This window comes from Cetorhinus maximus, chromosome 2, assembly GCF_964194155.1.
Source record: "Cetorhinus maximus chromosome 2, sCetMax3.hap1.1, whole genome shotgun sequence".
Classification (NCBI taxonomy): Eukaryota; Metazoa; Chordata; class Chondrichthyes; order Lamniformes; family Cetorhinidae; genus Cetorhinus; species Cetorhinus maximus.
In genome coordinates, this window is record NC_135880.1 from 185,244,757 (window position 1) to 185,258,094 (window position 13,338).

The 13,338-nt window shown below is 45.1% G+C and overlaps 1 protein-coding gene across 1 annotated transcript in view; it reads right to left on the minus strand.

Moving 5' to 3' along the window:
* Window positions 1-13,338, minus strand: part of tespa1 (thymocyte expressed, positive selection associated 1) — an 81,489-nt gene that overhangs the window by 31,658 nt on the left and 36,493 nt on the right. Inside the window, exon 5 of the mRNA XM_078530519.1 lies at window positions 5,255-5,314. Coding sequence (XP_078386645.1) covers window positions 5,255-5,314 — 60 coding nt within the window. The remainder of the gene's footprint in view (window positions 1-5,254; window positions 5,315-13,338) is intronic.

Genomic DNA, 13,338 nt, shown 5'->3' on the forward strand with positions numbered 1-13,338 from the left:
GGACAAAGCAGCCCGCTTGATTTGCACCCCACCCACCAACTTAAACACTTGCTCTCTCCTGCCTTACAGTCACAGCAGTGTGTGTACCATCTACAAGTTGCACTGCAGAAACTCACCAAGGTCAACATAAAAGGAAACCCAAAAATCTTCTAAATAGTAAATGGTAGTAAGTGGTGGAGTGGGCCTTATCAGGGACAAGGAAGATGATATATGTTTAGAGGCACAGGACAATGCTAGGTTATTTAATGAATACTTTGTATTGGCGTTTACAAAGGAGGAGAAGGCTGACAAAATATTAATAGAAGTGGAGATAGCAGAAGCACTGGATGGGGTGATAATTGAGAGGAAGAAAGTACTGGAAAAGCTGGCTAAACTTAGGGTAGAAAGTCACCTGGTCTGGAAGGCTGAAGGTGATCGAAGCAAAAAGTGAAGAGGGCACTCAGTAGAGTACATACCTTTGCTGTGCTGTGTTAACTTAATGTTATTACAATTATACAGCCCTTGAGGCTGTCTCCTGCCTAGTTGGTGCTCTGTAACTACAAAGATGACAAAAAGAAATATATTTTTTAAGAGCTTTCATTTCACTGAGGAAGCTTCAAGCCAATCCACATCCAACAACCTGTGCTGAAAACTCTGCTCACATTTTGACAGCTGTGACAAAATTCACCACAACAGCTGAGACAATCCCCACCATTCAGCCTTCAGCGGGGAGATGGTCAATGATTTCAAAAAGAAATTGGATGGGCAGCTGAAGGGAATAAATTTGCAGGGCTATGGGGATAGAGCAGGAGAATGGGACTGACTGGATTGCTTCTCAGAGACATGGCATGGATTCGATTGGCCAATGGCCTCCTGTTATATCATAAATTATGACTGACGCTCTGTCCCTATGGCCCCTTCAACAGCACCTTCTTATCCTATGATCTCTATTGCCTTTAAGAACAAGGGCAGCAGGTGCATAGGAACACCACCACTTGCAGGTTCCCGTCCAGGTCACACACCATCCTGACTTGAAAAAATATCACCATTCCTTTATTATTGCTTGGCCCAAATCCTGGAACCCTGTCCCTAATAGCACTGTGGGTGTATCTACACCACACAAGCTGCTGCTATTCAAGAAGACAACTCACTGCCACTTATATAAGGGCAATTAGGGATGGGCAGTGAATGCAGACCTTGCCAGTGACGCTCATGTCCAAAGAATAAATAATTTGATCCAGTCATACGCATACGAACTATAGAGTTCAACCAAGGTACAGTGCCAACAGAACGCCTCCAAAGAACACACAGCTCTGATACTACCGAGTTCAGAGAACACACAGCTCTGTCTCTGCCAAATTCAGAGAACGCACAGCTCTGTCTCTGCCAAATTCAGAGAACGCACAATGTTCACACAACAGATAGTGAGAGACAGAGAGAGTGAGTCAGAGAGGAAACGGTGCCTGAGACCAATAGATAAGGAGCATGGATCTGAAGGAGCTGTGGGCCAGGGCCCAGAGCGAGTGTGAGCGTGAGGGAGCAAGTTAACAAAAAAATCTAAAAATTACTTCAGCAGAGGAGATGGTTTGGATTGGTGAGAAACTGTTGAAGTTTATATGAATCTCTAGTTTATTTCTGATGGTGGAATTTAAATTCAATTAATAAACTCAATTAATTATTAATAATAAGAAATCTGGAATTGTAAAATAATCTCAGTAATGGTGACCATGAAACCATCATCAGTTGTTGTAAAAACCCATTTGGTTCACTAATGCCCTTTAGGGAAGGAAATCTGCTGTCCTTACCTGGTCTAGCCTACATGTGACTCCAGACCCACAGTAATGTGGTTGACTCTTAACTGCTCTTTGAAGTGACCCTTTCAAGCCACTCAGTTCAAGGGCAATTAGGGATGGGCAATAAATGCTGGCCTTGCCAGTGATGCCCACATCCCATGAAAAGAATAAAAAAGAGTTAGTCTAATAACTAAAGGCATGGCAGGGCACCTCATACCCATGGAATACACTTCCTGTTCAATGTGGAAATCCCAGGACACCTCTTCTTTCCTGAACTTTCAAATGTGCAGGACTTTGAGGTGAGTAAAATGGTTTACCAGCTTAGTTGTATTTGACTCTGTGGAACTGGACCAGCCCAGACCTGCTGTGGAAAACTCTCCGCTGGTTGGAGTCATACCTAGCACAAAGGAAGATGGTTGTGGTTGTTGGAGGTCAGTCATCTTAGCTCCAGGACACCATTGCAGGAGTTTCTCAGGGTAGTGTCCTCGGCCCAACCATCTTCAGCTGCTTCATCAATGACCTTCCCTCCATCATAGGGTTGGGATGTTCACTGATGATTGCACAACATGCAGCACCATTCACAACTCTTCAGAGACTGAAACAGTCCATGTCCATATGCAGCAAGACATGGACGATATTCAAGCTTGGGCTGACAATTGGCAGGTTACATCACGGCCACACAAGTGCCAGACAATGATCATCTCCATAAAGAGAAAATTTAACCATCGCCCCTTGACATTAATGGCATTACCATTGCTGAATGTCCCACTATCAACATCCTAGGAGTTACCATTGACCAGAAACAGAACTGGACTAGCCATATAAATACTGTGGCTACAAGAGCAGGTCAGAGGCTAGGAATCCTGCAGAGAGTAACTCACCTCCTGACTCCCCAAATCCTGTCCACCATCTACAAGGCACAAATCAGGAGTGTGATGGAATACTGCCCACTTGCCTGGATGAATGCAGCTCCTACAACACTCAAGAAGCTGGACACCATCCAAGCCAAAGCAACCCATTTGACTGGCACCCCATCCACAAACATTCACTCCCTCCACCACCGATGCACAGTAGCAGCAGTGTGTAGCATCTACAAGATGCACTGCAGGAATTCACCAAGGCTCCTTCGACAGCACCTTTCAAACACTTGACCTCTACCATCTAGAAGGACAAGGGGAGAAAATAAATGGGAACACCACAACCTGGAAATTCCCCTCCAAGTCACTCACCATCCTGACTTGGAAATATATCGCCATTCCTTCAGTGTCGCTGGGTCAAAATCCTGGAACTCCCTCCCTAACAGCACTGTGGGTGTACCTACACCGCATGGACTGCAGCAGTTCAAGAAGGCAGCTCACCACCACCTTCTCAAGGGCAACTAGGGATGGGCAGCAAATGCTGGCCCAGCCAGCGAAGCCCACATTCCGTGAATGAGTTAAAAAAAAATAAAGCCAAGGTTCCTGTCACCTAATTAAGTAATTAGGAAGGCAGATGGGAACTTGTCCTTTATTGCAAGGGTGATTGAGTATAAAAGTGGAGAAGGCTACCTGCCACTGTACAACCCATTGGCGAGTCACTCCTAGAGAGAGTACTATAATGGTTGCCACACTTAAGGAGGGATATACCTGCATTGGAAGCAGTTCAGAGATTTACTAGGCTGATTCCTAGGATGAAGGGGCTGTCTTATAAGGAAAGATTGAGCAGACTGGGCCTATACTCATTGGAGTTTAGTAGAATGAGAGGTGATCTTATTAGAAAATTGAGGGGACTTGCCAGGGTAGATGCTGGGAGGATGTTTTCTCTTGTGGGGGAATCTAGAACTAGGTGGCACACTTTAAAGGGCGTCCATTTAAGTTAGAGATGAAGAGCAATTTCTTTTCTCAGAGCGTTGATAATCTTTGGAATTCTTTTCTCCGGGGAGCAGAAGAAGCTGGGTCACTGGATATATTCAAAGCTGAGTTAGACAGAATTTTGATCTACAAGAGAGTCAAGGGTTATGGGGGCAGACAGGAAAGTGGAGTTAAGGCCACAACTGATCCGCCATGATCTTATTGAATGGTGGTGCTGGCTCGATGGGCTGAGTGGCCTACTCCTGCTCCTATTTCTTATGGTCTATCACCAGTACATTCTTTTTCACCCCCCCATCTGCCCACCCATAGCAGATGGATTTCAATATGGAGAAGTGTGAAGAAGTGATGAACTTTGGGGGTGTTCATATGGAAGGCACTATAGCATAAGTGGTGTACATAAGTAATTGAGTTTGACATCCTATACCTCATGTCATGAAGAAATTGTGCTGCAACTTTCTAAATCACTGGCTTGTATAAGAATTGTGTTTTGTGTATTGGTCGTAATCCAATAGGTCATTCTGATCAAGTTTCTCTGTTTGGTGATGGCAGAGAACAGACAGGGAAGGAAGAGAGTGAAAGTTAATGCATGAAGTCTTGGCTCAGCACGAACAGGAGGGGTTGGTTTAAAAGTGACTGATACTCTGAAGAGTCAGGGCATCAGGGACTTGGGGGTTGAGCCTAGGAGCCAATCCATTCAACTTATGAGCTGCGAATATTTGAAAGCCCAAAGTAGGTAATGGACAATTCTCATAAACTTTGCCTCTTAGCATTCCATGGAACCTTGGAACTAGACCTTAAATAAAACCCTGAGAACCAGGCATTGACACAATGAGTGACATTTTCAATGTTAGTAAAGAGATGACTGAGCCCATCACACCACAGAATGAGTATCCACCTATGAGGTCATTCCAATATGTAAGGATTTTCCAGTTTGAGGAGTGCTTTGTGATAGTCATGGTCACAGTTGTGATTTCTGGTAGTTTTAAGAAATGTGTGTTTAGCAGTAACAGGAGTAGCAGCACTATACAGAATGGGGTTTCTCAAAACATCAGTTTAATAAGGGGAAAGATAAAAACAAAAAACTGCGGATGCTGGAAATCCAAAACAAAAACAAAAATAGCTGGAAAAACTCAGCAGGTCTGACAGCATCTGCGGAGAGGAACATAGTTAACGTTTCAAGTCCATATCACTCTTCATCAGAACTTCTGTTGAAGAGTCATACAGACTCGAAACGTTAACTGTGCTCCTCTCCGCAGATGCTGTCAGACCTGCTGAGTTTTTCCAGGTAGTTTAATAGGGGGACTGGATGAACTAAGATGGGACAGCTAAACTAAGGAACAACAGGAACAGAAGCAGCAACTTGCCCAGGTTTTTCACAGTGTAAGGTACAGCTCAGAAGCTATGGGAACAATGTTTGTGAATATGGCACTGATTTCAGTTAAGAGCGAGGTGGGTAGTGATGTTTGTAAGTTTATTGATGATACGATAAACTATTAAAAAGAAACGTGAGCCTTGACCAATTTCTGAGTTCAATCTGAACCTTAAAGTTCAGAGTGTGAGGGGAGATGGGGGTTTACCGACCTACAGGCTCAATACATGAGCCTTTCCATCAAGAAAGAAAATGCCACTTACCCTCAGCTCCAAGACTCAGATCATCCTCAAAACTGTTCCCAGCACTCAAACCAGAGGCATCTATAAGAAATTAGGGGATAGAGTTTCAATCGAAAAACAACAGCAGCTTGGATACCTTGAACACAGCAAAATCTACATGAGGGGCGTCCCCAAGAGAGTGAGTAATAAAATCTGACACCAAGCCACAGGATTCAGATATGGGGACAGGTGAACAAACGCTCAGTGAAAGAGACAAGACTACAGGAGCTGAAAAGGGGGGATGACAAGAGACAGTGAGGTACAGAGTTTAAGAAAGGAATTCCAGATCTTAGGACCTGAGCAGCTAAAGGCAAAATCAGGGACAGCCAAGGCCAGGACCAGAGAAGTGTTAAGTTGTTAGAGGGTTTGCAAAATGAGTTGAGCTGTCGGTCGCAGAGAGGGGCAATCACAGGGAGATGTAATCACAGAGAGGGGCAATCACAGAGAGGGCCAATCACAGAGGGGCAATCACAGGGAGGGGCAATCACAGGGAGGGGCAATCACAGAGAGGGCCAATCACAGAGAGGGCCAATCACAGAGAACCAATCACAGGGCAGGGCAATCACAGAGAGGGGCAATCACAGAGAGGGCCAATCACAGGGAGGGGCAATCACAGAGCGGGCCAATCACAGGGAGGGCCAATCACAGAGAGGGCCAATCACAGAGAGGGCCAATCACAGAGAGGGCCAATCACAGGGAGGGGCAATCACAGAAAGAGCCAATCACAGAGAGGGGAAATCACAGGGAGGGCCAATCACAGGGAGCGGCAATCACAGAGAGGGGCAATCACAGGGAGGGGCAATCACAGGGAGGGGCAAACATAAGGAGGGCCAATCACAGGGAGCGGCAATCACAGAGAGGGGCAATCACAGGGAGGGGCAATCATAGGGAGGTAGGTGAAAACGAGGATAAGAAAGTTAAAATTGACAGTTTGCCTGAAAGGGAAATAAATTCATTCAGTGAACAGGGCAGTGAGAAGTGAACAGGGCAGTGAGAAGTGAGCAGGGCAGTGAGAAGTGAGCAGGGCAGTGAGAAGTGAACAGGGCAGTGAAAAGTGAGCAGGGCAGTGAGAAGTGAACAGGGCAGTGAGAAGTGAGCAGGTCAGTGAGCACAGAATCACAGAATCACACAGAGCTGAAGAGACCCTTCGGCTCATCGAGTCTGCACCAACACTTGAGAAACACCTGACCTACCTACCTAATCCCATTTACCAGCACTTGGCCCATAGCCTCGAATGTTATGACTGCCAAGTGCTCATCCAGGTACTTTTTAAAGGATGTGAGGCAACCCGCCTCCACCACTCTCCCAGGCAGCGCATTCCAGACCGTCACCACCCTCTGGTTAAAAAAGATTTTCCTCACATCCCCCCTAAACCTCCTGCCCCTCATCTTGAACTTATGTCCCCTCGTGACTGGCCCTTCAACTAAGGGGAACAGCTGCTCTCTATCCACCCTGCCCATGCCTCTCATAATCTTGTACACCTCGATCGGGTCACCCCTCAGTCTTCTCTGCTCCAACGAAAACAACCCAAGTCTATCCAACCTCTCTTCATAACTTAAATATTTTATCCCAGGCAACATCCTGGTGAATCTCCTCTGCACCACATCCAGTGCAATCACATCCTTCCTATAATGTGGCGACCAGAACTGCACACAGTACTCCAGCTGTGGCCTTACCAAGGTTCTATACAACTCCAACATGACCTCCCTACTTTTGTAATCTATGCCTCGATTGATAAAGGCAAGTGTCCCATATGCCTTTTTCACCATCCCACTAACATGCCCCTCCGCCTTCAGAGATCTATGGACACACACGCCAAGGTCCCTTTGTTCCTCAGAACCTCCTAGTGTCATGCCGTTCATTGAATACTTCCTTGTCAAGTTACTCCTTCCAAAGTGTATCACCTCACACTTTTCAGGGTTAAATTCCATCTGCCACTAATCTGCCCATTTGACCATCCCATTTATATCTTCCTGTAGCCCAAGACACTCAACCTCACTGTTAACCACCCAGCCAATCTTTGTGTTATCCGCAAACTTACTAATCCTACCCCCCACATAGTCATCTATGTCGTTTATATAAATTAAAAATAATAGGGGACCGAGCACAGATCCCTGTGGTACACCACTGGACACTAGGGCTTTCAGTCACTAAAGCATCCTTCTGTCATCATCCTCTGTCTCCTACAACTAAGCCAATTTTGAATTCACCTTATCAAATTACCCTGTATTCCATGTGTATTTGCCTTCTTTATAAGTCTCCCATATGGGACCTTGTTAAAGGCTTTGCTGAAACCATATAAACTACATCAACTACACTACCCTCATCTACACACCTGGTCACCTCCTCAAAAAATTCAATCAAATTTGTTCGGCATGACCTCCCTCTGACAAAGCCATGCTGACTATCCTTGATCAAACCTTGCCTCTCCAAGTGGAGATCGATTCTCTCCTTCAGAACTTTCTCCAATAGTTTCCCTACCACTGACGTGAGACTCACTGGCCTGTAGTTCCCTGGCTTATCTCTACAACCTTTCTTAAAAAGCGGAACCATATTAGCTGTTCTCCAGTCCTCTGGCACCTCCCCCGTAGCCAGAGAGGAATTAAAAATTTGGGTCAGAGCCCCTGCGATCTCCTGCCTTGCCTCCCTCAGCAGTCTGGGACACAAATCATCCAGACCTGGAGATTTGTCCACTTTTAAGCCTGCCAACACCTCCAATACCTTATCACTCCCTATATTAATTTGCTCAAGAACCTTGCAGTCTCTCTCCCCGAGTTCGATACCTTCATCCTCATTCTCTTAGGTGAAGACGGATGTGAAGTATTCTTTCAACACTCTACCGATGTCCTCTGGCTCCACCCATAGATTGCCCCCTTAGTCCCTTATGGGCCCTACTCTTTCCCTGGTTATCCTCTTCCTATTGATATACTTATAGAATATCTTGGGATTTTCCATACTTTCACCAGCCAGAGCTTTCTTATATCCCCTCTACACTCGCCAAATTGCTTTCTTAAACTCCACTCTGCACTTTCTGTACTCCACTAATGTCTCCACTGATTTGCTTCCCTTGTACCTGCTAAAAGCCTCTCTTTTCCTTCTCATCGTGTCCTGAATATTTCTGGTCATCCATGGTTCTCTGGGCTTGTTACTCCTTCCTATCACCCTAGGGGGAACATGTTGAGCCTGTACCCTCCCCATTTCCTTTTTGAACGCCCCCCACTGTTCCTCTGTAGATTTCCCCACATATAGCTGTTCTCAGACTATCTTGGCCAGATCCTGCCTTATCTCCCCCAGTCCAAAACATTTTTTTGTAACTTGTCGATTTCTTTGTCCATAACAAGCTTAAATTTTACTATGTTGTGGTCGCTATCGCTTAAATGCTCCCCCACCACCACCTCAGCCACCTGTCTAGCTTCATTCCCCAGAATTAGGTCCAGCAATGCACCGTCCCTTGTTGGACCCTCTACATATTGACCTAAAAAGTTCTCCTGTACACATTTCAAGAAATCCACTCCATCCAAACCCTTAACACTATGTTTTTCCCAATTAATGTTGGGAAAGTTGAAATCACCTAATATAATTACCCTATTGTTATTGTTTTTACACACCTCCACAAATTGTGCACATATTTGCTCCTCAATTTCCCGCTGACTGTCTGGGGGTCTATAATAAACACCTAATAATGTGGCTGCCCCTTTTTTATTCCTAAGCTCTACCCACAAAGCTTCATTTGATGCCCCCTCCAAGATATCATCTCTCCTTACTGCAGTAACTGACTCCTTAACTAATAATGCAATGCCGCCTCCTCTTTTACCCCAGGGCAGTGAGAAGTGAGCAGGGCAGTGAGAAGTGAACAGGGCAATGATAATTTTAAGAGGTACAGCCTCAGACAGTTGCTTGAGGGAAGGGTAGAATCAGTGGCTAGGGAGCAAAGGCTGTGATGTGGACCAGAGAATATGGTTCATATCTTCTGGTCTCTGAACGGTCAGAGACCGGACATGCCCTGGCAGATGTGCTATGGGACTCCTCAGAAGTCCCAACTCATTGACTCCTTGGGAATTGCCCAGGATGTTTGACCTTCCAATGGTCAATTTCACTGCTCCCCAGGACCCTCTGAGAAAGTCTGCAAACTCTGGGTGACAGTCAGACACTTCTGACTGTTCTGACTTACTTACCTGGAGAGTTACTCAGGAAACATTAGACAGAATAAAGCCTAGTCTAATTCCTGGCAGCTACATCACTAACACCTCAATCACTCATACTGAGTCTCTCCTTGACTCCCCCTTTGACCCCCCGACTACCCACCTTGACCCCCCCCCCACCCCCCGACCTGACCTGACCATCCTCCGTCACCTAACTACCCGTCTAACCCTCGACTACCCCTCCTGACCTCCAGACTCCCCTGACTACCTGTCTCCTGGTCTGACCCCTGACTCCCCCGACCCAACCTGACTCACTCCCACCACTCCACCCCTGCCCCCCCAAAACCGCCCCAAGCTGACCTCACTCACCCCCACTATGGCCAGGGAGAGAAATCATGGGCCCTGGTGCTTCCGCTGTTTGTGGCCCCCTTATCCCCACCCCCACCCCAGCCTCCTCGCCCTTTAACCCTCCCCCTCAATCGTACAGATTACTTTTCCCCCTTTCAAGGTTCACCAACCAATTGACCAATGAACCGCAGACAGGTCCCAGTAAAATGATAACTCCCATTGTTGGCATCTGGTTACAAATATCATCCAATAAACAAGCAGCACCACTCATTAATATTAAGAGCAGCAATGACGTAATGCAGTGTTAGTTTGTGTGTGTCCTATAGGTGATCCCAGGAGAAGAGCCACATTAGATTTGGAATGTTAACTCTGTTTCCGTCTCTCTCCACAGACACTGCCAGACCTGCCGAGTTTTTCCAGCACCTCTTGTTTTTATGTCAGTATGTGTGGGTTTTCTGTTGACTCAAAGTTCTATGAAACAAGTATATCCCTTGTTCAATTCTGTTGGAATTGGCTTGTCAGAAAAGCTAAGATACAACAATTAAAAACATTGGTGCTTTCTAATGAATACCATTATTAACTCAGCTTTTTGCTGTTATGAAGTGCATTATTTTAATTTTCCTAAAGAAATTAATATTCTAAATATTGTACAGCAGGAGCCTTTGTAAATGCTGAGTTACCTAAGTAGCCAGATTAAAATTCTGCAACTTAAAAATAGAGGTGTTAGCAATGATACACGGTTGTTATATTTAATATATCGATTGTGTGCAGATGTTCACTGCTTCTCTTTTGTTACATAAATCTTAGGGAAAAAGAGCAAAGTAAAATCTCTTAATCTTTTAGACCTGCAAATTTGAGGCTGCTGAAAACACTAATGATTTCTGATAGTTGGATAAACAATTGCTTATGCCAAAGAAACACTGGACAGAACCGTCCGTCCCAGATTTGCACTAAGTGCAGTAGCGTAAAACATTTTACCCCTGGCGGGTATTCGCGCCGGATTGTCCCAAACCCACCACATTATTTTTTTAATTCATCTGTAGGATGTGGGCATTGCTGACTAGGCTAACATATATTACCCATCCCTAACTGCTCTTGTTCAGAGGGTGTTTAAGAGTCAACCACATTGCTGTGTGTCTGGAGTCACAAGTAGGCCAGACCAGGTAAGGACAGCAGATTTCCTTCCCTAAAGGACATTAGTGATTGAACCAGGTGGGTTTTTACGACAATCAGCAATGGTTTCATGGTCATCTTAGATTTTTAATTTCAGATTTTCATTGGATTCAAATTGCACCATCTGCTGTGGTGAGATTCAAACCTGGGTCCCCAGAACATTACCCTGAGTGTCTGGATTACGAATCCAGCAACGATACCGCTCTAGCATCTCCTCCCCTTAGTTATGCAATCCCAGGAAAGACACACTTTGATGACAGGCAGGCTCTCATTCACCTGCCACACCATCACCTCATCGCTTCATCATGCCGGGCACCATATTTAAAGTCCAGACACGTGGACACATCTCAGCGCTTCCAGCCCAGGGTGACTGCAGGGAAAATGTCCTCAAAAGGTTTAGTGACACATTAATAGAATGTCTTTTGGACACCGAGGAGGCCTCTACACCCATCCTGGCCGCAGGATGGGCAGCAGCAAGACCAACCAGGCATGGGAACGGCTGGCAGTGGTGGTCAGTGCCAACGCTGCACAGAAGAGGTCGGCCATCCAATGCAGATAGAGTAATGGTGACCTTGAACTATCATTGATTGTTGTAAGAACACATCTGATTCATCTGCTGGCCTGGCCTCCATGTGACTCCAGACCCACAGCGCTGTGGTTTACTCTTAATTAGGGATGGGCTGTGAAAGAATAAAGAAAACTAAACATGTGCATTACGGTTCTCCAATCCCACATTAACCTTTGCTCTGCCTGAACGCGCACATAACACCTCCCACCTTAGTCCTTACCCAAATATATTTAAATACAACCTTCTACACTTGCTACCCCTTCTCCCTGACCCCGGAGGGTGGCGGAGGGGGTGGTGGGTGGGGGGGGGGGGGGGGGGGGGGCAGCTCTCTGACTTTATAAATTCAGACGGTCTGCAGGCTTGACTATTCTCCCAGACCTTGTCCTGGTCATGTTGAAGGAATGGTTGTCTCTTTGTTGATTTGACATTGAAGTTGTGGTACACTGTGTTCTCAGCACTGGGCTGCCTCTATTTGATTCACTTTTTTAGCTCCTTCAAGTTGTGTTTCTCTGTATCGGCAGCCCGTCTGCTTTGTTCAGAGACCGTGGGTTTGTCCTGTTCCCTCCAAAGGGAATGTTTGCTCCGTTCATTCCCAGGGAGGACTCCGATTTTCTTTTCCTGTGGGATCCACCATGACCTCGCTGGACACAAAGGAACGTTTCAAAAATGGAACATTCATTTCCACTTGTTTCACAATTTCAGCCGACTATTTGTTTACTCTCTTACTTTCCAATCATTTTTCAAGCTTATAAATCTTTTCATTCAGCTCAGTAATCATGCGCTGGTCAGTTCAGTTGCCTTTTTTTCAGAGTTATCTGTGGAATCCTTATACAAGCTTAACAACTTTACAAAGGCCTTCAGCAGGGCCCCTCCAGAATCTTTCTAAATGCTCCTTCGGCTTTTTTAAATTCACTCGTTAGATCCTCAATCTGTTTCTGAGCATTTTCCTTTTCTGCGTTTAAAGTCTGGGTCTGCCCTTCCACACTGTGCATCACATCTTTCATGCTCTTCAGATTCGATCAAAGTTCAAGAATTTCATTGCTCTTTTCATGATGAATTTCCAACATTTCCTCAGCTTTGGTTGTTAATTCTGCATTCATCCAACTGTTCTGATTCATCAGCAATTCCTTCTCCTGTTCCAGGCACTTTTCATGATCCTTAATAAACACTTCTGATACCTGAAGTTCATCAAGTTTCAATTTTTCATTAGCATGTTCAGTTCTCTGCATTAACAGCTTTTCCTTAGCAGAGTCTAATTCCTGTGTGCTAACCTTCAGGCGCACATTCTTTACTCTTACTTCTGCCAGTTGTTTCTGAGACTCTTCACACTCCTTTGTGAGAACTTATATTTTCTTTTGCAACTATTCAACATTTTCTTGATGTCCTAGTTTTTAATTTTCACTTCAGCTGTTATTTTTCAACAACTCAATGGTTCTCAGTATATTTGAGCCATCCAATACTTATTCTTCTCGTTCCTTGAACTTCAGCATTGGATTTACATTTTCCAATCCTATTTCTGTATTTTCTTCCTTTGTATGTAGCACAGCTTTGTCCTGGTCCTTCATTTTAGTTTCACTGCTGGCCAGGCCTGTCTCCAGCAGAGCCTTAACTTGTTTCACTTCTGCAATCATGTTACTCATGGTTTCATTATTGACTCACAGCTTGGAAAGTTCAATAGCTTTTTCTTTCAATGCCTCCTCTTTTCCATTCAGTTGGTTCATCAGGCTCTTCAGTCTCTTTCTTGTACATCTTGGCTTCCTTCTGGAAGTTAGGACATTGCTGAGTCTTTTCGTCAACTGGTTCTTCAATTCATTCAGGGTGATATTAAATTAATT